The sequence below is a fragment of the Medicago truncatula genome, chromosome 6, assembly GCF_003473485.1.
Source record: "Medicago truncatula cultivar Jemalong A17 chromosome 6, MtrunA17r5.0-ANR, whole genome shotgun sequence".
In the NCBI taxonomy this organism is placed as follows: domain Eukaryota; kingdom Viridiplantae; phylum Streptophyta; class Magnoliopsida; order Fabales; family Fabaceae; genus Medicago; species Medicago truncatula.
The window spans coordinates 29328550-29356326 of NC_053047.1; the positions used below are offsets into that span (position 1 = coordinate 29328550).

Genomic DNA, 27777 nt, shown 5'->3' on the forward strand with positions numbered 1-27777 from the left:
TCAATAAAAAAACATTAAAACTAATTCATAAATTCATCAACAACAGAAGTTACATGTCATGTTCAACTTGCTAACTTTTGAAGCTTTTTTTCATAGTACCAAAATCAAGAACTAAATTTTACCATACAAAGTCAATAAAAAAAACATTAAAACTAGTCCATAAATTCATCAACAACAGAAATTACATGTCATGTTCAACTTGCTAGCTTTTGAAGCTTTTTTTCATAGTATGTTTTTGCTTTATTCTCCACAAGATTTCTTCTGCAATTGCTTGTGTTGCTTAATATTTTTGAACAAATTCCAATCCTGAGATCCATAATCTTTGCAGTTTTCCCAATTTTTTTCATTTTCGACCAACCTTTGAAAGAATCCAGCTGCATGTTGTCACCTCCCCATTCAGCAAGAAATTTCATGCAGAAGACTCCAAAACTGTCTTTATCAACTTGATTAGGCACCCTTGGTGTATCCCACTTAAATGTGGTAAAGTTGAAGGGCATTCGGAATTTTCTAGTCTTATACATTTCTGCCACAAATACTTTCGCCTCGTTCAGCCATACATCAAACATATCCTTGTATACAGTGGGTGCGCCATTCTTGGTGTGCAATTTATCTCCCGTCAAGCTGTTCAGGAATTCAAATTTTTGGCTCTTCAAATTCACGACGAAGCACACATAATGACTTCCCGGATCCCTAATTAAAGCTGGCGTCATGATCTGCAGTTCCAATGAGAAAACTATTATTTACTATGTGAAATGCATCAAATGAGAAAACTATAGTCTATGTATGCAGTTCCAAAGAAAACTATTATGTACATCAAATGGTTTTGTAAGACAAGTGTCAGAAACCATTCCTTAGGTTAAATGGTTTCAGACGTACAACACTAATAGTATTTCAGAGTATTACTGCAGATCCAAACATGCATTAAAATTAAAAAACCATATTGAACTGAAACTTACATATTCTAGACTGTTACGGTCAATAGCTTTCCAATCCATGTATTTGAACTTGCTTAGTCTCTCAATGAATCTTGTGAATGCAGCTGGGTTATTTTTGTCAAAGGCACCAAGTTTTTCAAGGTCAACCTGTTTATATAAAAATAAATCAGTAAAATCAATTATTCAGCTTAATGAATAAAATAAACCATTAATATTCATGGAATATAATGCATACATAGTTAATCATGGGTGTAACCAGTCTTGTCATCTTGTCTCTTTGTTGATTCCAGTTTAAGCAGTTGACCCATGCATTGATCACGAAGCATGACACCCATTCGTCTTGTTGCAGCGACCACAAGTCCATCCTTTCCAGAGAATAATCATGAGCCCTATTATCCGAGCAGTACAGAAGCTCATACCTATACAATTATTAAGCATTTTAGGATTTGTAGTACTAGAAACATGATTTCATCAAGCATTATGCAGATAGATACATGGCCAAAATTGATAGCAATTCACATTTACATGAATTCACTCATCAAAGGTAGACACAAACATCCAAAAGATCAATCGCAAAATATCATAGCATAAAACTGTAAAATAAACACATTGAAATGAAAAGTAAAGAAAACTATAGTATATATATGTAGTTCCAAAGAAAACTATTATTTACATCAAATGGTTTTGCAGGGAAACTTTCTGAAACCATTCATTGTAAAAATTGGTTTTGACATACAAACAGCCAACATACAAACATAGTTCAAAACAACAGCTTAAAAACCAAATAAAACAATCAATTTGGCAAAAAAATCAACATGACTATAATTAATACTCATCACACTTACACTAAGCTTATGTTTTGGCATAATCTCACTTATGTGAACTATGACATTGTACATTAATGACTCGGCAAAATGCTTCCTCATAACAGCTAAATAAGAAATTGTTTTCACTTACTGATCAAGCTCCGAGCTCCATGCATATGTTGATAAATTTTTCTGCAACTCAGTCTTTTCTTTGTCGTGACTGTTTGCACATTGTCCAAGTCAATTATTTCATCTGGCATCACTGACTTTAGTGGAGTTGCACTGTCAAATAATATTACATAAGAGTGTTTATTTTTGCAGATTTTAATTAATATTGTTATTGTGCAGAATATAATTAATCAATTTTAAAGTACAATTATCACATTGCTTGATTCGTACTCTATAACAACGTTTGAGTCACATTCTGTAGGCTTCTCCCCATCCGTCACATCTGGTACCAACAGAAGTGAAAGACTTTGATTGCATTCTTTCTTCGTTGAATCATTATCAAAAATCTCAGGGAACTTCAAGATTGTTTCCTGTGTCGCTGAAGCTGGATTCTCTGAATCATTTGTATTGAACCTCAAACCATTAAAAAACATTTTAGTTTTCAGACATCACATATCAAAACCATTGATAAACACTTTAAAAGTTATGGTTTAAGATGGATTTTTTAAACCATTAGTTTGTTATTATAGTTTTACACATCATAAATAAAAAACCATTAAAACACATCATATATAATCATTTCTTACCCTGCATTCGAAGCTTCAAAAAACTCTGGAAACTTCAAGATAGTTTCCTGTGTCAATGTCATTCCCACATTGCATGCTGCCTTAACTGAATCATCAATGATCTTCGCATTAATCTCAACTTCTTCATCATCGACATTTTCATCATTGCTTTTGGAATCATCATCTTTATTCAACCTGAAACCATTAATCCCTTGTTAGATAGTAGTTCTAATTTTTTCATTTATATTCTTCAGTAATAATTTGAGAAAATAAGAGTTATACATAATCTCAACTACTTTTTCATGCTTATATGCTTTTAGATCTGTTCCATCACTAAAAGAGCTCACATCATCAGTTTCAGGTACTTCCACCCCTTCTGAGTACCTGAACTCTTATTCAACTTAGTTTCAGCTTCCTTGCTTGTGCTTGGTTCTTCTGAAACTGCATCATTTTTCGCAGACTTTTCAGTACTTGAAGTCTTATTCTCCTCAGTTTCAGGTTCATTTGATGTGTTTATTTTTGCTGAAACTAGGTCATTTTTTGCATAAGTAGAAGCATTTGCCTCAGCTATTCTCCTCTGCAAGGTTTCTGCGGTTCTAGTGTAGACCCGTATGCAACCCCTACAATAATTTAGATGCTCCTCTGCCTGCAATCGGGTTATGTACATGTATTGTTAGGATTTTTGAAACCATAAAAAGACAATATTATGGTGCAATTGTTTTATGTATTATGAAAGAAAATAATAATATTCACTCATTCATAGGAGAATAGTCTTTCACTATTAACAATTGTTTTATATATACTACTAATTTGTATCAGTTTAAAACAAAAATGAAGAAAAACATTTAAACTAGCAAGTAAAATTATTTAACAATACTAATGGTTTTACTGTATAACATCTTAAAACCATTTAAGATAAATTAATGGTTTATACATTAACATTGCATGAATATCATTAATTTTCTCTCACCTTAGATAGTGGACATGTATCTGCATCAAAACACATTACAAGCAGACCATCATCGGTGCTCTGCAGTCTTTTGACCCCAACTGTCAATCCTTTATCCAGTCCCATAAGCTCATGCACCATCTGAAGCTCTTGGTTTGCCGACTTGACATCCCAATCACAAAGCGATGGCTGCTTGTATTTTCCTGTAAAGAATGGGCTTCTCTTCCCCATTTTCTCCATGTAATTAATCTGCAAAATAATTAGTATCATCATAATTAGCATCATCTTCTTCATCATGATCCTATAATCTATGTATGCATGCAGTTCCAATGAAAACAATTATGTACATCGAATGGTTTTGTAAGACAACTGTCTGAAACCATTCCTTGTGCAAAATGGTTTCAGACATACAAACAGCCAACATAAAAATAGGAATATATATAATGGTTTGAAGCTAAAAATAGGAATATATTACTGCAGCCAACATACAAATACAAATATGGGAGAGAGAGAGAGAGAGAGAGAGAGAGAGAATGATTACCATTAGGAAGTGGAAGTCCTCTAATGGATTTGCCACTTCCAGATTTTGCAATCCGTCTTTCATATATTGGAGTACATGGGAGCACCAGTTATAAGATGAAGCCTCTTCTAATACTTGAGCATAATGTAGAGAAACTAAGCTGCTGTTAGTGGGGCACAAAATGTTGTGAATTATAAGACAAATTGCACCATTTACCCATGCCTTTGGTTTCTCCATTATCTTCAGTCTTATCTCCAACTCTGTCGCCTTGACAAATGGAGAATAATCACCATCCAATCCTAACTCTACCCTGAGTTTCTTTATTGCTGCTTCTGAGCAAAGTTTAATGTTGATCTGCTCCCCCGCCATTGGGAAATGATACACTCTATGCACATCTTCTTCTTTCAATGGGAGCACATCCATCTTGCTCAGTCTTATCCACATATTCTCCTTTTCAAAGTGTCTGACAACTCATTCCACAAAGAATGTGTGGATTTTTGTCCATTTGCATATATGAACCATTCCTCCAAACCCACTCTCATTCAAAAGTTGAATTATCTGGTCTTTTCTTCTTTTTCCATCTATTGACTTCATAAGGTCATAGACCTTAGGTATGCTAAGCTTGTGCCTCAATCGTTGATCGACATCCAAGTTTTTCTTTCCATTTTTGTCATCAGAACTTGCTTCATCAGATTTGTTAACCTGGATAAAAAAAAAACAATTACCAGCATCAATTGATTATTCTTGAGAGATTAACCAAAATTTATTAATAATACACTTGAGACATTAATCCAAAGAAAACAATTACCAACAACAAATGGTTTTGGTGTAAAACTTTCTGAAACCATTCCTTGTGCCAAATGGTTTCGGGCAGTATTAACAAATTCCAATTGTTTTTAATTTTACAGTATTAACAAACAAAGGCATTGAAACACAGAATTAATAGTATATTATTATACAAAATTACATCAATTAGTATACAAAATATGACAGATGATATTGTAGCATATGGCAGCTATAATAAAAGTAAGAATATGTATACAAAAATACTCTTCTTTTCATCAGATTCTTCTCCCGCAGATTGTTGTTTTTTCTGATCCGGCTTCTTTTTCATCTTTTTACCACTCTTCTTTGCATTTTTGTCATCTGAACTTCCTTCATCAGATTGTTGTTTCCTTTTCCCACGGTTTATCTTATCCGGCTTCTTTTCCATCTTTTTACCATTCTTTTTTCCATTATCGTCATCAGATGCTTTCTCCTGCTCTGATTGTGTAAGTCCAATACTGAAGTTTGGAATTGGCCCTAGGTCGTTAGATTTGTTAACCTGGATCAAAGAAAACAATTACCAGCATCAGATGATTATACTATACTTGAGACATTAATCCAAAGAAAACAATTACCAGCACCAAATAGTTTTGGTGTAAAACTTTATGAAAACATTCCTTCATGAAGTTGAAACCATACCTTAATGGACTCCAAAGAAGTGCTGCAAAAACTAAAAAGATCTAAGCATTGTGTAAACTTATTAACTACAAATTTCATGTAGTTTCACTAGCAAGAGGAACCATTAAGTACATTTAATGGTTTTGGAGTCCAACTCACAGAAACCATTTTCACAGCAAAATGGTTTTGGAGTCCAACTCACAAAAACCATTAAGTACATAAAATGGTTTCAGAGTAAAACTTGCGAAAACCATTTACACAGCATATTGATTTTCAGAGTTGATTTTCCAGATATTAAACCAATTCGAAATTAAACATTATGAAACCATTAAGTACATAAAATTGTTTCTATCAATTCTCTTCAGTGGGTTCCTAATGTTATGGCATATCATCTTTCAATTGTGTAAAATTCCTGTAATCTAAGCATGATAAATATATAGATTCATTTTAAGAAGATAAATGGACTTGGTTAGTGGGAGAACTGTGAAAAGATGATCACAAATCTGTTGAGGAAATGGTTTATGGAGATGATAACTTAAATTTCCCGAAGTTAAATGCAATGATGCAACCTAAATCCTCTCCCCCACACCAATTTGAGCATAAGTTAATGGAAAGTTTGGGTATACTCCATCAACCAACATGCACAAAATTTCCATTTTAGTCCTTGCACCAGAAGTTCACTTTTTGCTCATTTAAGCACTTCCAAAGCAGCTTAATCATCATTTAATCACTTTTTAAATTAATAGAACAACTTATCATTTCACAATTACTCAGATACCAATTTAATATATCTTTCCGAAGTTGTTCATCAAAAAATTATACCCGAAACAACTCAAATTCCAACTTAAGCTTTCAAATAGAACTTATGAAACCATTTCAAAACCTATAATCAATCAACATTTCCAAATGTGTTCTAAACCTATAATCAATTTCAATTCAGCTAATGTTACAAATCAACACTATGTCAATCGTATAGCTATTTATGTGAGTTGATTTTCCCAAATCGAAATTAAACTTTCAATTTGAGATGATTTTCCCCAATTCGAAATTAAACTATCAATTAGGGTTACACAAATGCAATTACTTTCCAAGCTAAACAAAACCATTTCTAAAACTAAACAAATTCGAAATTAACTAACATTTCCAAATTTAAAGCAGAAGATAAACTTTCAAAACTATTTGAGCAAGAAATCATATATGATAAGTTCGAACTTGTTTTGTTTTCATCATTTTTGTTGTTTGTTTTGTTTGAATGGTGATGAACTCTGTGATTGCGATGAATGCTTCAGTGACAGTGGTTTTGAAATGCTTCGATGACGGTGATGTTGAATGCTTCAGTGACGGTAATTTTAAATGCTTCAGTGACGGTGGTTATGAAATGAAGGTGGTTCTAACACAGCGACGGCATCCATTCAACTGATCGGCGACGGCGAGGGTGAGCGATTCGTTTGGTTTTGTTTTGAGCGATTCATTTTCGTTTCTTTTCGTTTCGTTTCTGGTGGTGATTAACACATCGACTGTGGCGGCGATGAACACAGCGACCGGCGAGGTTGTGGTTAGCGACGGTGGTTTGGAGAGAAATGACGGTGAGCGACGGTGACGGTTATGGAATGAGTTTCGTTTTTGGAAAGAAATGAATTTGATTTTTGGAGAAATGAGGTTCTATTTTTGGAGAAATGAATTTGGTTTTTGGAGAAATGAAATAAAATGGGCTTTAGTTTGATTTCATTTGGTTTGGGGGGGGTGTATGACAAAATGGGTTGAGGTGTAGGAAACAATTATGCACGGTGCATAAGTAAATCCTTATGCACCATAACCACACCCTTCCTTTCCACACCGCCTAATATTATATGCAAGTTTGTCCAGAATGACAAAAAAAATACTTAATTTGAAAGATTAAACTGAAAACTCAAAATTAATCTTTGAAGACCAATGAGGGTCGCCCTTAATTAAAATCTCACACTTTGACAATTTTTACTGCATATCAAATTTAATTTATTTTCGCTAATTTAGTATAACTTTTGGCAGGTTGAACTATTATTGTTCCATCAATTTGAGTTGTCGATACTTTTTTTTCTATTCGATCTCAACATGATAAATTTCTTGAATGACAAAAGCATGCTCTTTAAAGATACGGCAAATGTTTCTTTTGTCATGTCGTATATATTATAAACGTGGAATATATCTTTCTTTTTTTTAAATTTGTTTTCTTAAATAGTCATATACATTAATTTTAAAGTGTTGCATGACAATTACATTTTTTTGAATTCATGAAAGACATTGGTTATATCATATGTATGATCAACGTGAATTTTTTTTTTTTTAATAGAACACACATTTATAATTTTACCCGTGATGAACGATTAAAATAGTTGAACTAAAATTGAAATTTAATGGTAATTAATTGTGCTGTTACTTTTTATAATATCTTCAAATAAGTGTATAAAAAATAAATTACATTACTAAGACAAAATTAACAAAATAAGATTAAAAAAAATAATAATAACGAAATTGGTAACAATCTTTTTTAAAAATAGTACAAAATTTTTTATTGCAATATGTTTCAAATAATTAGCATAAACAAAAATCATATGCACAGGAGATGGAGCCAATAAGTTCTGGATCGGAGGTTTATTGGAGACAAATATATTGATATTTTATGATGTGTGCATTACCGAAATTGCCCTTGTTATTATGGTTGTACCATTAATTACAAATAATAATTTATATCACAAAATTACCTTCTGCAGCAGGTTGGAATGTTGTGTAAAACCCACACATGCAAGTAAACAATTGAAAAAGCAACTCGCGTACGGTACGCGACCCATGCCACTCGCGTATGGGAGACGACGCCATTAGTTTAATGATAGTATCTTGTACAAGTTACAACAACTTTATAGATAATTGGATGATTTATTTCATTTTGATACTTTTTTTATAAGTGATATTAAAAACTAAGAGTAAATTACACCCTCCTCCCCTCAAGAATTTTTTTTTTCTGCCCTTGTTTGTGTCCAAAAATACAAAAATGCCCCACTTTTGCAAAAAATTGCATAAATGCCCTACTTTTCAGAATTTTCTGGTACCTTGCAACCCGCAAGATTTAAAAATTTTAACTACCCCGCAAGTCAAATTGGCGTGGTATTTTTTAATTTTTTTTTTAAAATTTTATTACCTCGCAACCCCCACTTGCGGGGTATTATTTAATTTTTTAAAATTTTTTTTTTTAATACCTGCAAGTCAAATGACTTGTTTTTTTTTTTTGGTTTTTTGTTTTTTTAATTTTTAAAATACAAAAAAATAATAAACAAAAAAGAAGGACAAAAAAAATAATAAATAAATTAAATATCATAAAATCTACAATTATTATAAATGCCCGGCTGTCCGACACCCTCGTCTTCGACGATTTCTTCCGCGATTTACTTGAGGGTCATGTTGGTCTTCGTCATTGTTATCTGTAGCTGATTGTATTTGACTACCATAACCCAATGACAACGACACATCGTGTTCCCTTGTTTGCCATCCAATATCCATAAATTGTTCATTGTCGTTGAACGAAGCCGGAGAGAAGTGAGATAATAGGTTTGTTGGTGTTGGTGGATGGTTGTAGTTTTGGTTGGTGTACATTGGGTATTGTGGGCTGTTGTAGGGGGATAATTGGTGTTGGACGGTCCAGCTTGGTTTGGGTCATTATAGGAGAAGTAGTTGTTGTTGGATGTGGTAGCTTGATTTGGGTCATTGTAACCATAATTTGGCATTGAATTTTGCTGGTAAGTTGACTGATATTGGGGCTCATATGCATTTCTCGGGGAGGTATATGGTGGTGGTTGGATGATATTTTGTTGGGGGTGTCGAGAAATTCATACATTACAGAACCATGAATGTTTTGTGTTGTATGTGGTTGGGATTGATGATCTTGTAGTTGAGAAAAAATGTCTTGATCCCAAAAATCATCATGAATTGGTGTTTGGTTGTTGTGAATTTCAGGTTCATGTTCCGGCTCTTCTTGTTCGTCTGGATCTGAATCTGATGGTTTTGTCTCAACTGAAATCCTTAGACGTGGGTTGCATGTGGTTGTCAACCACTCAATATATGCATGACTTGGGGTAAGTGATCTTGGCTGCATGCGAGGTAAAGTATAACTCCGTCGGTTGTCCCAATGTTGGCTCTCTATCGGAAAGCGAAAACCATTTGATTGGTACCACGTCTTGAACCGTTTGTCCACCGTATGGAATTGTCGCATGTCTCTTGGGGCCCCGGGTATTTCTTGTGGCAAACCAAATTGAAGCTTGACCCTATCAGTTGGATGCCATTCAACTTTGTCAAAACATATAAGGTAAGTTGTTGCTGTCCATTCCCAATAGTCTTCAGGCTGGTTGTATGGAACCTTCTTGATATATATATATATATATATATATATATATATATATATGAACTCATAATTAAAAAATCAATTAAAATATTACATCATGTGGTAGTATGTCATCAAACTTTTTTCTGTAAGATATAGTGTCATGGCTTGGATTCTCGTAGTATCTTGAACTTATACCTGTCCATCTAACAAATGATATAAAGAAATTAGTAGCTAATTTATCAAATAATAATATTAATAAGAAGCGAGAATATGTGAGTCGGTTAATAAAAAAAAAAATTGGCCACGCTTACTTTAATCCTAGCGGCCACTGGAATGGTTATCATTTCTCGGAATGATATAACTCAACCGACAATATCCCCAAACTTGTAACAAGAAATGACATCCATTTAGTGCTTTTATATTTGGATGTGAGGCCTCACACAAGCCACGATAAAGGTAAGCCAAAACTGCCGATCCCCAACTATATCTTCTTGTTTCATTAAAATCCATTAACAAAGACAACCAAGAGGTGTGCACAAATAATCCAGTTGTATTTGGAAACAAGAACCCTCCAAAGAGGTATAGTAGGTACCTCCTAGTGTGTTGTATTTTTACCTCCGGAGGAGATTGTTCATTGAAGTTATTATCGACCAGGTTATTCTTTAACCACGACAAGGAGAGAGTAAAACCATCAGTTTTGTGTGTCGGAGGAGTTATTCCCAACAAATGAGCACAAAGATTCCACGGAAGAGTTGGAGGAGCCGTAACAATTCAACCTCCAAAAGGTAAGCCGAGTAACATATAGACGTCTTCCAAAGTGATAGTACACTCACCCGTTCGAAAGTGAAAAGTATGGGTTTCGGACCGCCATCTTTCTACAAGAGTGGTTACAATGTGCCTATCAATTTTGTAACGCCCTATTTGAGAAACCTCAAAAAATCCAGCCTGACGTAGATAATCTTGAATAAAAGGACTTGGTACTATGTGTTGTCGTGTACGAGTGACAAGAGGTACACCCTCTGCATCCTAACAAAAAATAAAAAGAGAAGATATAATAAGTAATTTAAAAAATGTAAGTAAAATTAACAAATTAATATTCATATATACCCATCTTCTGATGTGTTCTTCCGTACATCTATTATCATTTTCCAACCACAAGTATGCCATTTGTTACGTGAGTGAGTACGGAAGAAAAAGATTTGTTACGTGAGTGAGTAAGGAAGAAAAGGATTGATATAAAAAGAATATGGGAGGAGAGTAAGAATAAGGTTGTGGTATTTATAATGTTAAACTATGTGTAAAGAAATTGAAATAGTAGTGTGGTATTTTAATTGAAGTGAAGAAATCATGTGTTACTACTGCAATGCATGCATGCAAACAGTGTTCAAATAAATGTAGAAATGACAATTGCAAGTAAAAGCAGAAGCATGCTGTTCAACAGTATTGCATCTATTGCCTCATGAAATGACCATTGCATGCAAAAAATGCATTATTTTCTGCATAAAATTTTTGACTGAAATGACCAAACCATGCTAAATCACGTGGAGGGTAAATGCTTTATTTGTACCGACCAGCTATCTCTGAAGGGCCAATTAAACTGGCGCGTGCACGCCCTACCTCCCAAGTGGGAGCACGCGTGGTGCCCTCTCAGCTAGCGCGTGAGCCAGCTACCCCGCAAGTGGGAGCTGCGTGGTACTCTAAGCTGGCGCGTGAGGAAGCATTCCGTTTTATTTTTTACACAATTTCATTATTATAAAAGTGGTGAACCTGTTATAATTGTATCACACCACTCTACTTCATACTCTTACTCATTTCTTAACATCAAACCATTCAATGGCACCAAATATAAACATTTTTATGTACTACAATGGAGAAGTTAAACAAAATGAATCCGGCATTTTTTTCCAAAGTCAGTATACCAAAGGTTTTAAAGTGAGCATGGCTAGTACTTACTTGCATCTCAAAAAAAGAATAGTGGAAAAGTTATGTCTCGGAGATAACATGGTTGTGTCTGAAATTATATGTCGGAATCCCATGTTTGTTGGAACTACCACAATTCACTACCAGGCGTTAAGAATAACTGATAACGACGATGTCGAGTTTATGTTTAACGTACATAAAAGTCACAGTTCTTTGTCCTATATAGAGCTTTATGTTATGTTTGAGATGAAGAATCCAACATCTAATGTTGAGTTAAATTACCCATCAAGTTCTAGTCAACACCAAAGTCTACCACAACAACAATATAGCACCCAACACTACAACCCGTCATCGTCCGAACCACACTACAACACGTCATCCATTTATGGTGCATCCTCATCGCAACCTTTTCAGTCACAGTGGTCACAAAATGTGTACGAACCATCACAAAGAATAACTCAACCTCATCCCTCTCAAACACCATCCCGTTCAACACAACCCGAAACTTTAAACGCTGAAATCGATATATTCACCTCCCAATTACAAGACCAACGAAATGATGAAGTTCAAGATGATGAAGATGATGATGATGAAGAGCTCCTTGCTGCACAAAACGGTGATGAGAACGAAGAAGACGAGGACGAAGATGAAGACGACGATCTGCCACAACTACCAATTTTACCAATCCGAGCTTCTTACAATCCACCAAGGTCCATGCGCAACGTCAATGATGACCACTCAACTGAACTTTATCATTCAATGGCTCTTCCGGTCGATCAAGGTATTGCGCCGGGGATGCAATTCCATAACAAAAATGATTGCATTCTTGCAATTAAATTTTATCACATGAAGAAATCAACGGATTATATTGTGAAAAAATCAGATTCTGAAAGGTATGTCATCAAATGTTAAGATACAAAATGTGGTTTCAAATTGCGGGCCTCGTGGAGGAAAAAAACTGATAAATGGGAGATCGGCAATATGAATGATCATACATGTGTCTCAACAGAAATGACGCAAGATCATCACAAACTTAGTTACAATGTGATATGTGAAAGTGTTAAGTCACTTCTACATATGGATACTTCAATTACAGTGAAGGTTATAATTGCACACATCCGAGAGAAGTTTAATTACACAGTTTCATACAGAAAGGCATGGAGAGCAAGGAATAAGGCGATTGAATCAATTTATGGTAATTGGGAGGAGTCTTATCAAGAACTACCACAGTGGTTGCTGGTCATGGAAAAAGATTTGCCAGGAACAATAATTGATTTTCAAACAGTCCCATCAACAGAAGTGGTAAATGAGATTGTCTTCAAGCGTCTCTTTTGGGCCTTTCGTCTGTGCATCTTAGGTTTCAAATTCTGCAAACCCATTGTCCAAATTGACGCAACTTGGTTGTATGGCAAATACAAAGGAACATTGTTGTTAGCTGTTGCGCAAGATGGGAACAACAAGATATTTCCCATTGCTTTTGCAATCGTGGAAGGCGAGACCAAGGAGGCTTGGAGTTTCTTTTTGAAGAATCTAAGGCAGCATGTCACCCCACAGGAGAACATATGCCTCATTTCTGATAGACATGTGTCGATAAAGAGCGCGTATGATGATCCACAGAATGGATGGCACGGTGCTCCGACAAGCCATGTGTATTGTGTCCGACACATTGCACAAAACTTTATGAGATCATTCAAGGATGGGGAACTTAAGAAGAAAGTTGAAGGCATGGGTAAAAAACATATCTCTTTCCACGTAAATTCGACATATTATTTGTTTAAAAAGACACATCTAACTTTTTCCTAAACAATGCAGGTTACGCCATGAACATCCCTACATTCGAATATTACCGTTCTGAAATTGCTGTTGTAGACCGAAAGGCTTTAGCATGGGTCGAAAATATTCCCAAACAAAAGTGGACTCAATCACATGACGATGGTCGACGATGGGGCCATATGACAAGTAACTTGGTAGAGTCACAAAACAACGTGTATAAGGGTATTCGAGGACTCCCGATCACAGCTATTGTGAAAGCATCATATTACAGGTTGGCGGCCTTGTTTGCTAAAAGAGGACATGAGGCAGCGGCAAGGGTAAATTCTGGTGAGCCATTCTCAGAAAACAACATGAAATATCTGAGGAATGAGGTGATTAAATCCAACAGTCATCATGTCACTCAGTTTGATCGGGATCGGTATACCTTTTCCGTCCGTGAAACCATCAACCATAGAGAAGGATTACCAAAGGGAGAATACAAGGTAGACCTGCAAAATAAATGGTGTGATTGTGGACGATTCAGAGCGTTACACCTACCATGCTCACATGTCATTGCCGCTTGTTCTAGCTTTTGTCATGACTACAAGACTTTTGTCGATAACAAATTCACGAATGAGTGTGTATACGCCGTATACAACATCCACTTCGACGTGGTTCACCACCAGACATATTGGCCTAATTATGAAGGACTGAAGGTGGTTCCCGACAAGTCTATGTGTAGGGCAAAGAAAGGTCGTCCACCAATTACTCGCATTAGGACCGAAATGGACGATGTGGAAACTGAGAGAAGATGCGGCATTTGTAGGATGCCTGGTCATTCCCGCAAAGATTGCATTAATATTAGACATCAGTAGAACTCTAGTCTTTATTTCATATTTATTGTATTTCGTATGTTTTTAATTTTGTAAATATTATGATTATTATTATAATTACTTTTTTGTCAACGCCTAGATTTACATTATTAATATAAGTTAAAATTGTATGATAAATTGAAAAATTAAACGAAGTATTTATAGTAGATGAAATAATACATGTAGATATTGTGGTATTTTTTTTGTTTATTATTATTTTTTTGTTTAGAGTGGTATTTTAAAAATTAAAAAAAAACCAAAAAAAAAACAAGTCATTTGACTTGCGGGTATTAAAAAAAAAATTAAAAAAAATTAAATAATACCCCGCAAGTGGGGGTTGCGCGGTAATAAATTTTTTTTAAAAAAAAAACAAAAAATACCACGCCAATTTTGACTTGCGGGGTAGTTAAAATTTTTAAATTTTTTTTTAAAGGTACCCCGCAAGTGGGGGTTGCAAGGTACCAGAAAAACTGAAAAAGTAGGGCATTTGTGCAATTTTTTGCAAAAGTGGGGCATTTTTGTATTTTTGGACACAAACAAGGGCAGAAAAAAAAATTCTCCCCTCAAAGATGCTTGAATTACACTCCCCTCCCCTCTTACTCAAAACATTTCACTACCCTCCCTTAAGAGAAGCTTGAATTACATTCCTCTCCCCTCTTATATTAAAATCTAGAGTAAATTACACTCCCCTGCCCTCAGAGATGCTTGAATTACACTCTCATCCCCTCTTATGTTAAAATATACACTCCCCTCCCTTATAAGAAGTTTGAACATATGACGGGTTTACCACATTTTTCACATTCTTTTTTTTTTACAGTTAATTTGGCTCGCTTGTGTGTGGACCACTTGGAAGGAGAGGAACAATCGCAATTTTACACAGTAAAGCGTAGATTTTAACATAAGAGGGGAGGGTAATGTAATTCAAGCTTCTCTTAGGGGAGGAGAGTGAAAAAATTTCTAATATGTTTTGAAAAAGAGAGGAGGAAAGTGTATATTTAAACATAAGAGGGGAGGGAAGGGTAATTCAAGTATCTTTGAGGAGAGTGAAGTGTAATTTACTCAAAAACTAATGACATCAATTGATATTCCAAACACAATTACTAAATCATCTAAACATTTTTTTTTAAGGAAAATCATCTAAACATTTTATTTATTAACTAAACATGAAATTTATATGCGTCATGCTAACTGGTGCCTCCAGGGCACTAGTTAATCATACAAAAAAAGGAATTTATTTCCATAAAAGGAAATTTTGTTGACTTATTTATGAATTAATTACACAAGTTTCAATGCAATTTATGGATTAATTACACAAGTTTCAATGCAATAATTACTATATAAATTCTTTTTTTAGTAACCTTAACTAGTGCCCCGGGGGCACCGATTAACATTTCTCAATTTATATTTCTATAGTAAGAAAGAGGAAGTAAAAAACAAAATTTATTACCTATTTTCCAATTCCACCCATGCCCAAAAGCAGCTCCACACTTCCAACATGAGATTCATGCACATGGTGAGTTTCTGCACCAACAAGACAAATCACGTTTAAGAAGATAATAATTAACTTGTTTCAACTTATGTTTACATATGCTTTTAAACATGGGGAAAAAAATGGAAAGGGACCAAGACATTAAGAAGAAAGGGACTACAAAATAATAAAGTTATATGAAAGGTTGTTAAAAATACAAATCAGATTACTACTCAAGCCTACGTCCACACAAATGCTTGATTCATGACGTGTGAGCATGCCTCTATGAGTGTGTCTTACATCTAAGAATATATATGGTGTATATCTATATGTATACCTTAATTTCTTGATAAAATACATTCTTTTTTTCTTGGTTTTTAGTCAATATGTATTTGGTAGTATATGAGAAGGTTTTCGATGGTGATGTTAGGGGTGAAAAGAAAAGGAGTGTTTGTGATTTTTAAAACTGGTAAAGTGGATGATCACAAAACAAATTATTGTTTGTGAAAAGCACTCGTTGTTGGAAGAACAACACAAAAAGGGAGTTTAGTGAAGAAGAGTTTGTTGTTGAGATTCAATGTGAGTACAAGAGGTGAGGAGTGGTAAGTTTCTGCCATTATATAAAGCAATCAATATCAATATTGAGAACAAATAGTTTTTGGTATTTGCTAGATAGATGCATTTAATTCCAAACAACTCAACTAATCAATTATGAGTACTCTGTAGATAGATGCATTTATTTTTAAAAAACAACTCAACTAATAAATTAAAGATTGGATATATAGGTAGATAGATGCATTTATTTTGTACTCTACGTACGGGGAATATAATACGTTTTTTTTTTCAAATTTAGGTTTAAATTTAATTTGAACAAAAATGAATATAATAAGAGTCTTGTTAACGAGTGTCCCAAGGACACAAAACACTCTTTAAGGATTATTAATAAAAAAGAAATTATTATTTAAAAAAGTCAAAAACTCCAATTTCCAATGCATTGATTTCATAAATTTTGATAAAAACTTACTCCCTCCGTCCCTTATTAAATGACCCAGTTGACAATATACATTATTGACTTGACATACTTTAACCACACTTTTATACTAATTCACAAAGATAAATAATATCATGTAAGATGTTGTTGGATTCGTCTCGATGAGTATTTTTAAAATATTAAATTTTGATAATTTTTTTTAATAGAGAATTGAAGATATCAAAGATAAAACATATGCATTGGTATGTGTGTCAGAGTCAACTAGGTCATTTATTTAAGAACGGAAGGAGTAGTATTTAAAGTTATAAATAATGTATTAAAAGCACTTGTTAACATATCACGAATAATAAAACTTAATAAATTTTAAAAATTTATATTTTTTTTTAAAGAAGTTAAATGATTTATATCTAATGTTGTGTTTCAATTATTTTATTGAGGTGTTTTTTTTTCTCAAAGCTTGAATTCCATAGTCTCAAACAAACTGATTAAAGTGTGAACCAAAGGTAGTAGTAGTGTCACTATTGTGAATTTTGATAGCATTTAGTAAAAATTATTCATAGTATGTTAGTTCACAACTACAAATTACAACTCAATCCAAATAAATAAATTTTGATCACCTCATTTAGCAACAATTTTCACATAAACAATCTGAACCGTAATGGTATCAATACTATTAAAATTATTATAGAAAAGAGCAGGTTATGTGGTTTGGCATTCAACAAATATGGGAGGGAGGTGAGTTAGCAAAAACAATCGACAAGTCCATTGCTAATATGCAGTTCATGTTTGTTTTCTTTCTGTTAGCATTATTTCCTAGTGGGGGTTTATTGAACTGACTGACCTATGAATTATCAAATCATATAGTAATTATCAAAGAAAATTGTTTTTTTGACATAAAATATTTCCTATTGGCACAAGTAAATGACTAAATTACCTCCAGCGCTAGTTAACTACCTCTGGCATATAAGTCGACAGTTAACTACCGCTGGCTCCTCTAGAGGCAGTTAACTCCCGCTGGCTTTGGTACTTTTTATTATAATTTTACGCGTTTCGGTAGAAAAATCAAAATAAATAGAAAGTTATTCAGAATTCTACGAAACTTTACAGACGCCTCCATAAAAGTACATATAGATGATGTGAAAAGTTTCTTAACATTTCGAATAAGTCTTGATTTTTTTTTCCGACCGAAACGCAGAAAATCGCAATTGAAAAATAAAAAAAAATCGACACTTATTCAAAATGTTACGAAACTTTGCACATCATCTATATGTATTTATATAGAGGTGTCTATAAAGTTTCGTAGCATTTCGACTAAGTCTCGATTTATTTTGATTTTTCGACCGAATTATGCAAAATTGCAATTTTTTTCAAGTGCGAGTCCGAAAAAGTGTCCTAAAGGTTGAACATTTTTATGCTTTTTTGCACTCATGTTTAGAACAAAAAAAATAACATCTCCCACAAAAAATTTGAGTTTTTCGACAAGGGACGGATTAAATATGAATTTTTAACGCGCCTAAAATTTAAGACACGAAAACATCAACCTAAAAATTGAATTTTGAGCTGCTACCTCCATAAAAATACATATAGAGGATCTTCAAATTTTATTAGTATTTCGAGTAATCCTCAATTTGTTTTTAATTTTTTACTGAAACGCGTAAAATTGCAATATTTTTCTAACTGCGCGTCCGGAAAAGTTATATAGAGGTTAAATTTTTTCATTATTTTTTGTACACATATTAAGAACATAAAACAAACATTTTCCGCAAAAAATTAGAATTTTCGACAACGGATGAATTAAATATGAATTTTTAGTGCATCAATAACTCAAGAAACCAAAACATCAAAACGTCGACCTAAAAATTTAATTTTGATATGGTTTTTGGAGACAGCTCTAAAAAAATATATGTAGAGGGTTTGTGAAGTTTCGTAGAATTCTGAATAAGTTTCGATTTATGTTGATTTTTCGACCGAAACGCGTAAAATCATAATAAAAAGCATCAAAGCCAGCGGCAGTTAACTGCCTCTGGAGGAGCCAGCGGCAGTTAACTGCCGGCGCATATGTCAGAGGCAGTTAACTACCGCTGAGGGTAATTTGGTCATTTACTTGTGTCAATAGAAAATATTCTATGTCAAAAAATTAATTTTCATTATCAAATCGTATCGTACCCGCATCCGTATTTGTATTCGGATTTCATGGATCTTTGTTGTTAATTTAATTCAATAGAGCTACACTATTTTTTCACATGCATTCCTTGTTAAATCCAATCAACTGTTCATTTACATGCAGGAAAAGACATGTCGCAATGTAGTCTGCGACCTTCTCTTAACTCCAATCAAAACACATGGCTTTCTGGCTCCTCTCAACTTGCATTGTTTGTGACCTAAAAAAAAATTGGTTTTTCAGTTTAACATACCCCAAAATATCAGTATATATATCCACTACTCTACAATTGAATTGTAGTACATATCTCAGAGCAAATTTTACTCTCTTAAAAATATTTCAATGGCACCAAAATCGTTAGTCTACGGAGAAATTAGACGAAATGAGTCTTCATTTTTTTTTTTTAAATATTTTGACAAATTAGACTTATACAAGCTTTTGATAAAGACAGATATTATTTTGAAATATTGTCAAATATTTTTTGATTAGATCCATGTTTCTATGTTTTTTTCACGACGAGGAATTTAATGGAGAAATATTTCTACAAAGACAATGATTATTTTAAAATATTAATAAAATTATGAACTAATTTGATAATCACTTACAAAGATAAAGACCAAATTGATGGTTTACTCATATGAATGTAGGTTAGATTATGTGTTGAAATGATGTATCACAGGCATAAAGAACAAAATAGGCTGAAGGAGGAAAATTTTGAATAAAGAGATTCCAAACAATGAATGAGAAGACAAACTTTTGACTCAAATGACACGAGATTCCGATTCCTTATGAGACTAATGCATGGCACTTGCATTGCACTTTTTTCTTTGATAAGACTAATGCATGGCAAGATTCAGATTCCTTGTTCATTACAAAATTCATATGGGGTAAATTTTTTGAGTTAGCACACGAATAAGTGGGTAGCACTTTGGTGACATAACATTTAGTGACATTGATCAATCAAAATTTCACGATATTTGTGAAAAAGATAAAAAAAAAAATCACTTGTAATATTTTGGTCAGCAAATATCATCAATGTCACCAAATATTATGTCATCTAAATGTTACTCGTAATAAGTGCTCTAGTCTCTACTTGCTTCTTTGATATGCTATATAGTGTTGTAGTGATCAAACAAATCTGGAACACAAAAATGAAAAAAGTAAAAAGTAAATGAAAATGCAATATTGAACCTAACAAATTGATTATACAAATATTTGATGCCACTTTTTATGAGTCTTTTTTTTTTTTTTTGGTCAAAAATAATAAAAATATAATGTGTTTGTGTTCCTTTTTTTGAACAAACACAAACATTGTCACAAAATCATTATACTAATATCATTTTTTTGAACCAACAATAATGTTTGTGTTTCATAATTGTATAACATAAAACTGCTATAATTTTTTAACCAAATTGAAGACAATATGTGTAGTACCGTTAAGTGGTTGTACTTGAAGCAGTTAAACAGCAAATCATTTAACTTTTTCAGTTCAATGCACAAAGAACTTTTAGATTTCCTTGAATTTGTACATAATAACGAACCTATATTATGAATTATGATTATATTTTTTTTCAATTTATATACGTTATTGTCTTTGATTTAAAAATAAATATAACATATGTATATTTTTTTGATTTAAAAATCCTGGCTTAACCCCTGGAAAAATGTGTCTAATAGAGTGCAGAATTTTCTGGTCAATGCAGGCCTTTGCAGACCGTGTCAGTGCCACGCCAGTCCTTTTCAGAAACATGTTAGGCGCTTTGCCAGGGGTTAACCACTGGCAAATTATGAATGACTATTAAAATTAAAAAACGTTTTTTATTTGTTAAAATATTAAAATTTAATAATTAAAATAATTAAAATAAACGTTTTTAAATTGTTTTTTTTTTAGAAATTGTTTTAATAATAAAAATAATTGGCAATTAAAATAATTTTATAAAACAATTTAAAAGTAGTTAACAATGCAAATTAAAGTAATAGCACACATAAAATATAAAATATTGTCTAGGAGCATTGAAATTAAAATTGTACTAAATACTACACACCATAAGTATCAGATAGGTAGAAATTGTGTCAGGAAGTATAAGAAATTTCCCCAAGTATTACAGACCTATAAATTATATAGATAAAAGCCAAAAGAGAATATATCATAAAGGACCTAAAACATCAATCCTCAACATCATCCACATAATGCACATCGTCCACATCATCCTCCTCATATACGGGATAAGGCTCAACATTCGAACTTAAAACCGGCGCTCCAGTGTGGGAGGGAGCTTGAGCCTGTGCTTGCGTAAGCCGAGCCAGCTGCTCCTCGTATAATCTTTGGTGGTTAATCAAATCTTGCACAAGGGATGCTTGACTTTCCATCTGCTGTGTGAACTGCTCTTGTGTCAATCTATGAATAAGCTCCCGCATCTCTGGCGTCAGCTCAGGCTGCTGGGAGGTTCCTTCACCCTGATTGAGGGTTAGTCTGAGGGTTGATGCAACACTGCCCTTCCGGTAGTTAGCGGCTAAGTTACCAAGACCATAGAGCTTTCCTTTCTTCTTGTCGCCAACAACTTTTTTCCAAGTGTTGAAGGTCAAAGAGTGATTAATAGTAGACCCTTGAGAAATAGCCTCAGCAAGCTACCGGTCATACTCCTCCTGTTCAAATAATAACAAAATATTTAAGAACACAACCGAAGAGTATTCAATGTGTATGCATCATTCACACCTAGTTTATGCTTTATAGTCTAGTAATCCAACATTAAACAATAACCAACAGTATCATCATCAACATCAATTTATCCTTTATCATCAAGGCTTCTTCAAATTCACAATTTCCACTACTTTTTCATCATTTGTTCATATTCTCTTGATATTACCGTATAATTGGAAATATGTTCCTATTTGAACAATGAGCAGTATCATATGCTCTGTTTTTTCTATTCAAATAGTGGATTTCAAGACAAATCATTTTTACTATAAAAAAGTACATTGCTTCGTTAATAACCTAGTTTCCTTCTTCTCGTTCTTAATGCAAAATCCCCTGTCATAAACATGTGCCTTACATTAACATTCAGCATGAGTCATGTTTTACTTTTCAATTTAGCATTATCAATCAATCATAATCGTTATATCATTAAAAATGTAAGACTTTAATCATATCTATTTCTAAAGTTACACATATAATTGATTATAATATGTTAAAAATGTAATTTTCTTTAGTGAATGCTTTGCCATGGGGTGAATTATTCATCAGCATAACTTTTTGTTAGATTAACAAACTTGCATAAAAGAGGCCTCTCTAATAATTGCAAGTAATCCCTAATTCTAAATTAATAGGAAGATAAAACTATTCACAGAAATCAACTGAAGCAAGTTCAACAACCGAAAGATATAAAGAATTCAAACTTGTTTTGGTGGGGGTGCTCCAAGTCTATGGTGTAGTTCAACACATGGGCGATGCCTCAGAGTCCCAAGAGGAAGCCAATGTGATGGACTCTCCCCCTTAACAAACTAATTTATTATCACCTGAGCTAAAAGTCTACATATCATATATTAAACAGATAAGAATAGATACAACATTTGATTTTAATCATAAGGCCGATAATTAGTTTAGTGGCTCAACGTTGTTTTTTTATTTTTTTTATCTAAAAGTTACTTTGTTTATTTCGAGATTCTCCAATGTGGGAGTTTTATGCTGCAGCTTGTAAACTTAATGTCACGACCCAAAATTCAATATCGTGACCGGCGCACGAACTAGATCATTCTAGCCCGGCAAGCCTATTAATCAAACTTGACAACTATAATAAATAAATAAAAATTTCCAATTTGAATTTCATTTCAAAAAAAAATATTCACTGAAATTTCGACAGAGTTTCCTCTGTATTTTCAACATTTCCAAGATGTAAATCCTGTTTTAAAAACGTATTCTATCAGCCAGAATCTCTAAATAACATCTTCATTTTCATACTATTTGTACAACTCAAAAAAGAAACATCATAGACTCCCAAATAGCTGCAGATACATCAATTGACACTAAAATATACATAAATAAAAGAGTCGGCCATCAAGGAGGCCTACCAACAAAATGTGACGCCGTTGAGCTTCGAGTCTACTAGCAGCTTTCTACTCAGCTGCTTGAAAATCTGGAAAAAAATAGAAAGAGAAAGAGTAAGTCGCAAGGACTTAGTGAGAGACAACAACCACCACCAACTAGAAGGGAAACACACAAGGGCACGATTATTTATTCTTCTCAAATCTAATTTTTAATTTACAAGACTAGTAACCGTATAAAAATATAATAAACTCACAATCAAGTGTACCATGAAAATTCATAAAACTTTGTAAATTTATCAAACCAAATAAGACTATCAGAATTTCAATGTCGTCAAGAGGTGAAATCAAATCCACAACTTTAAAGAAAATATAGAAATCGATTATAATGAAAAGAAATCGAGATAATCAAATCCAAATAGAATATAAAAGTCGGACTTAATGAAATGGAATCAAAATAATCACTTCAAAGAAAATATAAAACCATATTCAATTTCATAATACCAAAATAATCAACTTTAAATAAAGTATAGAAATCCTAGTTTAGTGAAAATAATCAAATGGGTGAATCGAGAACTAACTCCATCTCGTTGATAGCCCTCTCCTCCTAATGGTGGCCTTTCCATGGGGCGGCTCCATCTAACGGATAGCTCTTTTCTCTCGACTCAAAACAAAGTGTAAAACATTTTCAATTAGAGAGTTTACCTCTCATTGATAGCCCTCTCCTCCTAATGGCGGCCTTTCCATAGGGGCGGCTCCATCTAATGGGGTAACTCTACCTAATTGAAATCACATACTAGGTGCACCTAGGTCGTCGTCATTATAACAGTAATTTTCAAAACACCATTCTTAAAACACATGTCTAAAACCATATTTCAGAACATAATGAAATTTATGTCAATATAGGTTCATCAAAACACAATCGAAAGTCTACTACTTATCATCATAAGTAAATCCTAATTCAAATCCAAATCCAAATCGCGTACATATTAATTTCAAATCCAAATCCAAAGCGCATACTTTAAACCATGCTTTACAACATTGAAAATTAGTGCCAAGATACATGAAATAAATTTCAATTCTTAAATCCACTACTTATAAATCATAAGACATATGTCAATCGAAAACTCAAATCTAAATGGAGTTTATAATAGTACCAAAATAATTTTCAAACCAATAACATATTTCTCATAACCGTATTTCTCCATATCTCAAAACTCACATCATAGTATATGTAATCAAATCTTGATTGCAAAACATTTGCTCAATAAATCATAGACAAGTTCAAAACAGAGACCATAATAATATTCATGACCTTAAACATCAATTTCAACGATAAGAAAAATGTTCAAAGGGTGTGCTTCCCGTTTTGAGAAATACTTTAACTTATAAAATCACAAAAATATCAATAATAGCGATAATTAAAATAAGTGATAATGATCGTCATCAACTCACAGTTACGACGAATCAACTATGTTTGCGCTCTAACCACTCCTGAAGAAGCATGTGAAGCGTCTGGCGTCATATCTGAACATCAATAATATTTTCTTATGAATTAGAAACTCATTCTACTACTTCTTTAACAATAGGTAACCAAAAATCCTCAAATCATATACTCTAATCCTAAAAATTAATTTCTATTAGTTCCTAACAAACTAATCATATAAATATGCAGCAATTGCATTGTAAGTTGATAAATATACCTCCAAAAGTCTCAGTGAGCCACTTCCATAAAATGGATATTTTTCATCTTCCTCAAGCACAACCCTAACCCCCAAAATTCTACCAAACAGGGCCGGCCCTAGGGCATAGGCCGCGAGTGCGACGGCCTAGGGCCCATGCCGGTAGGGGGTCTAAAAAAATTTTAAGGTAAGGGGGTGTATATAGAAATATTTGGATTTCAGGGGGTATATATAGAAATTTTCTCTGCAAAGGCCCAAACTTTGACATGATAAAGGAATGGGCTGACATCTGTTAGTATTTTTGGCCTTTTTAGTGAGATTTGCTATATATATCCCATGTAACACAAAAATTTCTATATACACCCTCCTGTAAAAAAATTTGGTTGTTCTTGATAATATGCTCAAAAATTTATTATCGAAGAAATTGGTGATTTTTTTGGGCCCTTTGTTCCTAATTATGTGCTTCATTAATATTAAAAATATCGACGATATTTATTATCCAAGAAATTGAGATAATTTTCATAACAAAGCAAATTCTATTTTAGTTGAAAATAGGGTGCTAAAATTTCAGTCTACTTCACATATGCTATTTTTCTCTACTTCTACGGTATTTTTATTTTGTTTTGGTGTATATAGAATATTTAATTTATTTTCAGATGTTGTCTAAAAAAAACATTTATTTTGTAGTGAAAAGCGAAATAAAAAAACGAAATGAAAAGCAAAAAAACACAACAGTGAGCTAAAAAAATTATGATGCATTATATAAAGACCCTTTTTTTATATTATGTCTAAGGCCCGTAAAACTCTAGGAACGGGCCTGCTACCAAATAACACTTGTGTCATGAGATAACTTAGCTCAGATATGTAGTGTTTCTTGTGGGTGTTTGATTTGGTGAGGAATTGGTGGTTTGGAAGAAATAAAAATGTAAAGAAAAGAGGAAAGGTGGAGAACAGAGAAGGAATGATACGGGGGAGAAAGAGAAAGGTAGAATAAGAAAAGAAAAATGAAGAAGGTTCTCGGTCCTTCTCTAATTTTTTTTTTTTTTTATTGTCATATTTTTTTTTGTACAATTATTTTATTATATATTATGTTAAACATGAAACGGTGCGTTTCACTTAATCTGTCCTAATTCAAAATTTGGGTATTCATTCCTAGTAGTTGATTTGGAGACTCTATTAAAATGGCAGCAACTCAATACAATTCACAACTATTGGTGGTAAATATTGGTATATGATGGGTAAATTCATGTCAAGGGTTTGATAATCAGTTTTAATTCATTCAGGAAGACTTACTGTTTGTTTCCTTTTGGCTTTTGTTTATTCTCTAAGTTGGATTTTTTTATAATAATTTTCTCAGTTGCACTTTGATTCTGTGAGCATATAATTAGAGCATCCCTGTATACCAGGTTAAATAAAGATTACCTGCACTCTCCTAGCACGCTCATCAAAATATTGGCCGGACTTATTTTTGTGCGTTTCGTCGTGAAGCTCGTTAATAAACGGATCCCGACGTAACCTCCTAGCATATTTGTCATAAGAAATAAAATTATGTAGTATTGATTTAGTAGTATTGATTTAAAACAATCAAATTTAAATGATATGGTGATTTCTTGTAGTGTACTAAATCATCGAAACATTTTTTTGGAAGGAAAGTCATCTAAACAATTTATTTATTAACTAAACATTAAATTTATATTTTGTTGTGAATCCGGTTCAAAAATCTTCACACCAATGAAATAAACAATGATGTGTGGAGCAAGTGATAGTGGTAATCAATGAGAACAAATGGTCTCCAAGCAAACAACAACAAAGCCGCCCTAGACAAGTGTATAGCAAAACCACACAAAGAGATACCAAAGCAAAACAAGATAAGCGATAAAAGGAAGAACAAAACACCGAGAAGATTGTTGACCCAGTTCAGCCAATATGGCCTAATCTGGGGGAGAGAGCAGCTCTCCAATCCAATATGAGAAAGTGTTACAAAAGGTTACAAGAACTCTAGCCTTCAAGCTTTACACATGAACAAACCCTAGATTCTACCCTTTGATATTTCCCCACTCTCACAATATGAACCCTAAAACCCAAGGTGATTACAATGTTTTTCCCAACCCAAGAGACACTCTCAACAAAGACACTCAACCCATTGGTTCCCTCCTTTGCTATCCAAGTTCTCTCTCTAAGCTCATACAAGCTCTCTTAAGTTCTTCTTCAAAAAAGCACAAGAACACAATATATACTAGTCTCCCTCTGAAGAAATCGTGCCACGATTTCCCTAGATCGTGTCACGATTTGCAACGGACCCAAGGTAGACAAGTCCTTATCAGTGATACTTAACGAGCAAGTTTCTGAATCGTGTCACGATTTCCCAAGATCGTGCCACGATTTGGCGTCCTGCAAACTAACTTACGGCCACTTGAAATCGTGTCACGATGCCAAAATCGTGTCACGATTTCTCTGTTCTTCCAGACCACAAATTTGAAGCCAATATCAACATATTTCTATAGGAAGAAAAAGGAAGTAAAAAACAAAATTCATTACCTATTTTCCAATTCCACCCATGCCCAAAGGCAGCTCCCACTTCATGCGAATGGTGAGTTTCTGCACCAACAAGACAAATCACGTTTAAGAAGATAATAATTAACTTGTTTCAGCTTATGTTTACATATGCTTTTAAACGTGGGAAAAATATGGAAAGGGACCAAGAAAGACATTAAGAAGAAAGGGACTACAAAATAATAAAGTTATATGAAAAGATGTAAAAAAATGCATGAAGGTGTGAATTGCGGGGTAAAAAAATGCATGAAAGGATGTTAAAAATACAAATCGGATTATTACTCAAGAATATATTACATGTGTGCCTCTATATGTGTGTGTCTTACATCTAAGAATATATGGTATATGTGTGTATATATACATACCTTAATTTCTTGATAAAATACATGGTTGTTTTCTTGGTTTTTAGTCACTATGTATTTGGTGGTATATGAGAAGGTTTTCAATTGAGATGGTGATGTTAGGGGTGAAAAGAAAAGGAGTGTTAGTGATCAAAGAGCCAATATATTGTTAAAAAAAATTATTCTTTATGAGAAGCACTCGTTGTTGGAAGAACAACACTCAAAGGGAATTTAGTGAAGAGTTTGTTGTTGAGA

At 33.4% G+C, this 27777-nt stretch overlaps 2 protein-coding genes and 1 non-coding gene across 6 annotated transcripts; 1 reads left to right on the forward strand and 2 right to left on the reverse strand.

The window, feature by feature from the left end:
• On the reverse strand, positions 1 to 27777 carry LOC112419190 (uncharacterized). Of its 4 annotated transcripts, none has more exons than XM_039826750.1 (11): positions 27547 to 27777; positions 27167 to 27226; positions 4987 to 5268; positions 3966 to 4646; positions 3446 to 3673; positions 2758 to 3121; positions 2141 to 2670; positions 1893 to 2023; positions 1171 to 1354; positions 957 to 1082; positions 1 to 713 (listed from the first exon to the last, which is right to left on the reverse strand). In XM_039826750.1, the coding sequence occupies exons 4-6, from the start codon at positions 4386 to 4388 to the stop codon at positions 2819 to 2821; spliced, it is 954 nt and encodes a 317-aa protein (XP_039682684.1). In that variant the 5' UTR covers positions 4389 to 4646; positions 4987 to 5268; positions 27167 to 27226; positions 27547 to 27777; the 3' UTR covers positions 1 to 713; positions 957 to 1082; positions 1171 to 1354; positions 1893 to 2023; positions 2141 to 2670; positions 2758 to 2818. The 4 variants fall into 4 exon arrangements, with proteins under 4 accessions (XP_039682684.1, XP_039682681.1, XP_039682682.1 ...); XM_039826747.1 differs by lacking the exons at positions 27167 to 27226; positions 27547 to 27777 and adding exons at positions 15733 to 15806; positions 16091 to 16479; XM_039826748.1 differs by lacking the exons at positions 27167 to 27226; positions 27547 to 27777 and adding exons at positions 15733 to 15806; positions 16091 to 16479 and having other exon boundaries at positions 4753 to 5268.
• On the forward strand, positions 12673 to 14288 carry LOC112422818 (uncharacterized). Its single transcript, XM_024786496.1, has 2 exons — positions 12673 to 13390; positions 13474 to 14288. Exons 1-2 carry the CDS (start codon positions 12673 to 12675, stop codon positions 14286 to 14288), a joined length of 1533 nt encoding a protein of 510 aa, XP_024642264.1.
• On the reverse strand, positions 22311 to 22505 carry LOC112419563 (U2 spliceosomal RNA). The gene has a single exon (XR_003009691.1). It is a non-coding gene; the product is annotated as a U2 spliceosomal RNA (small nuclear RNA).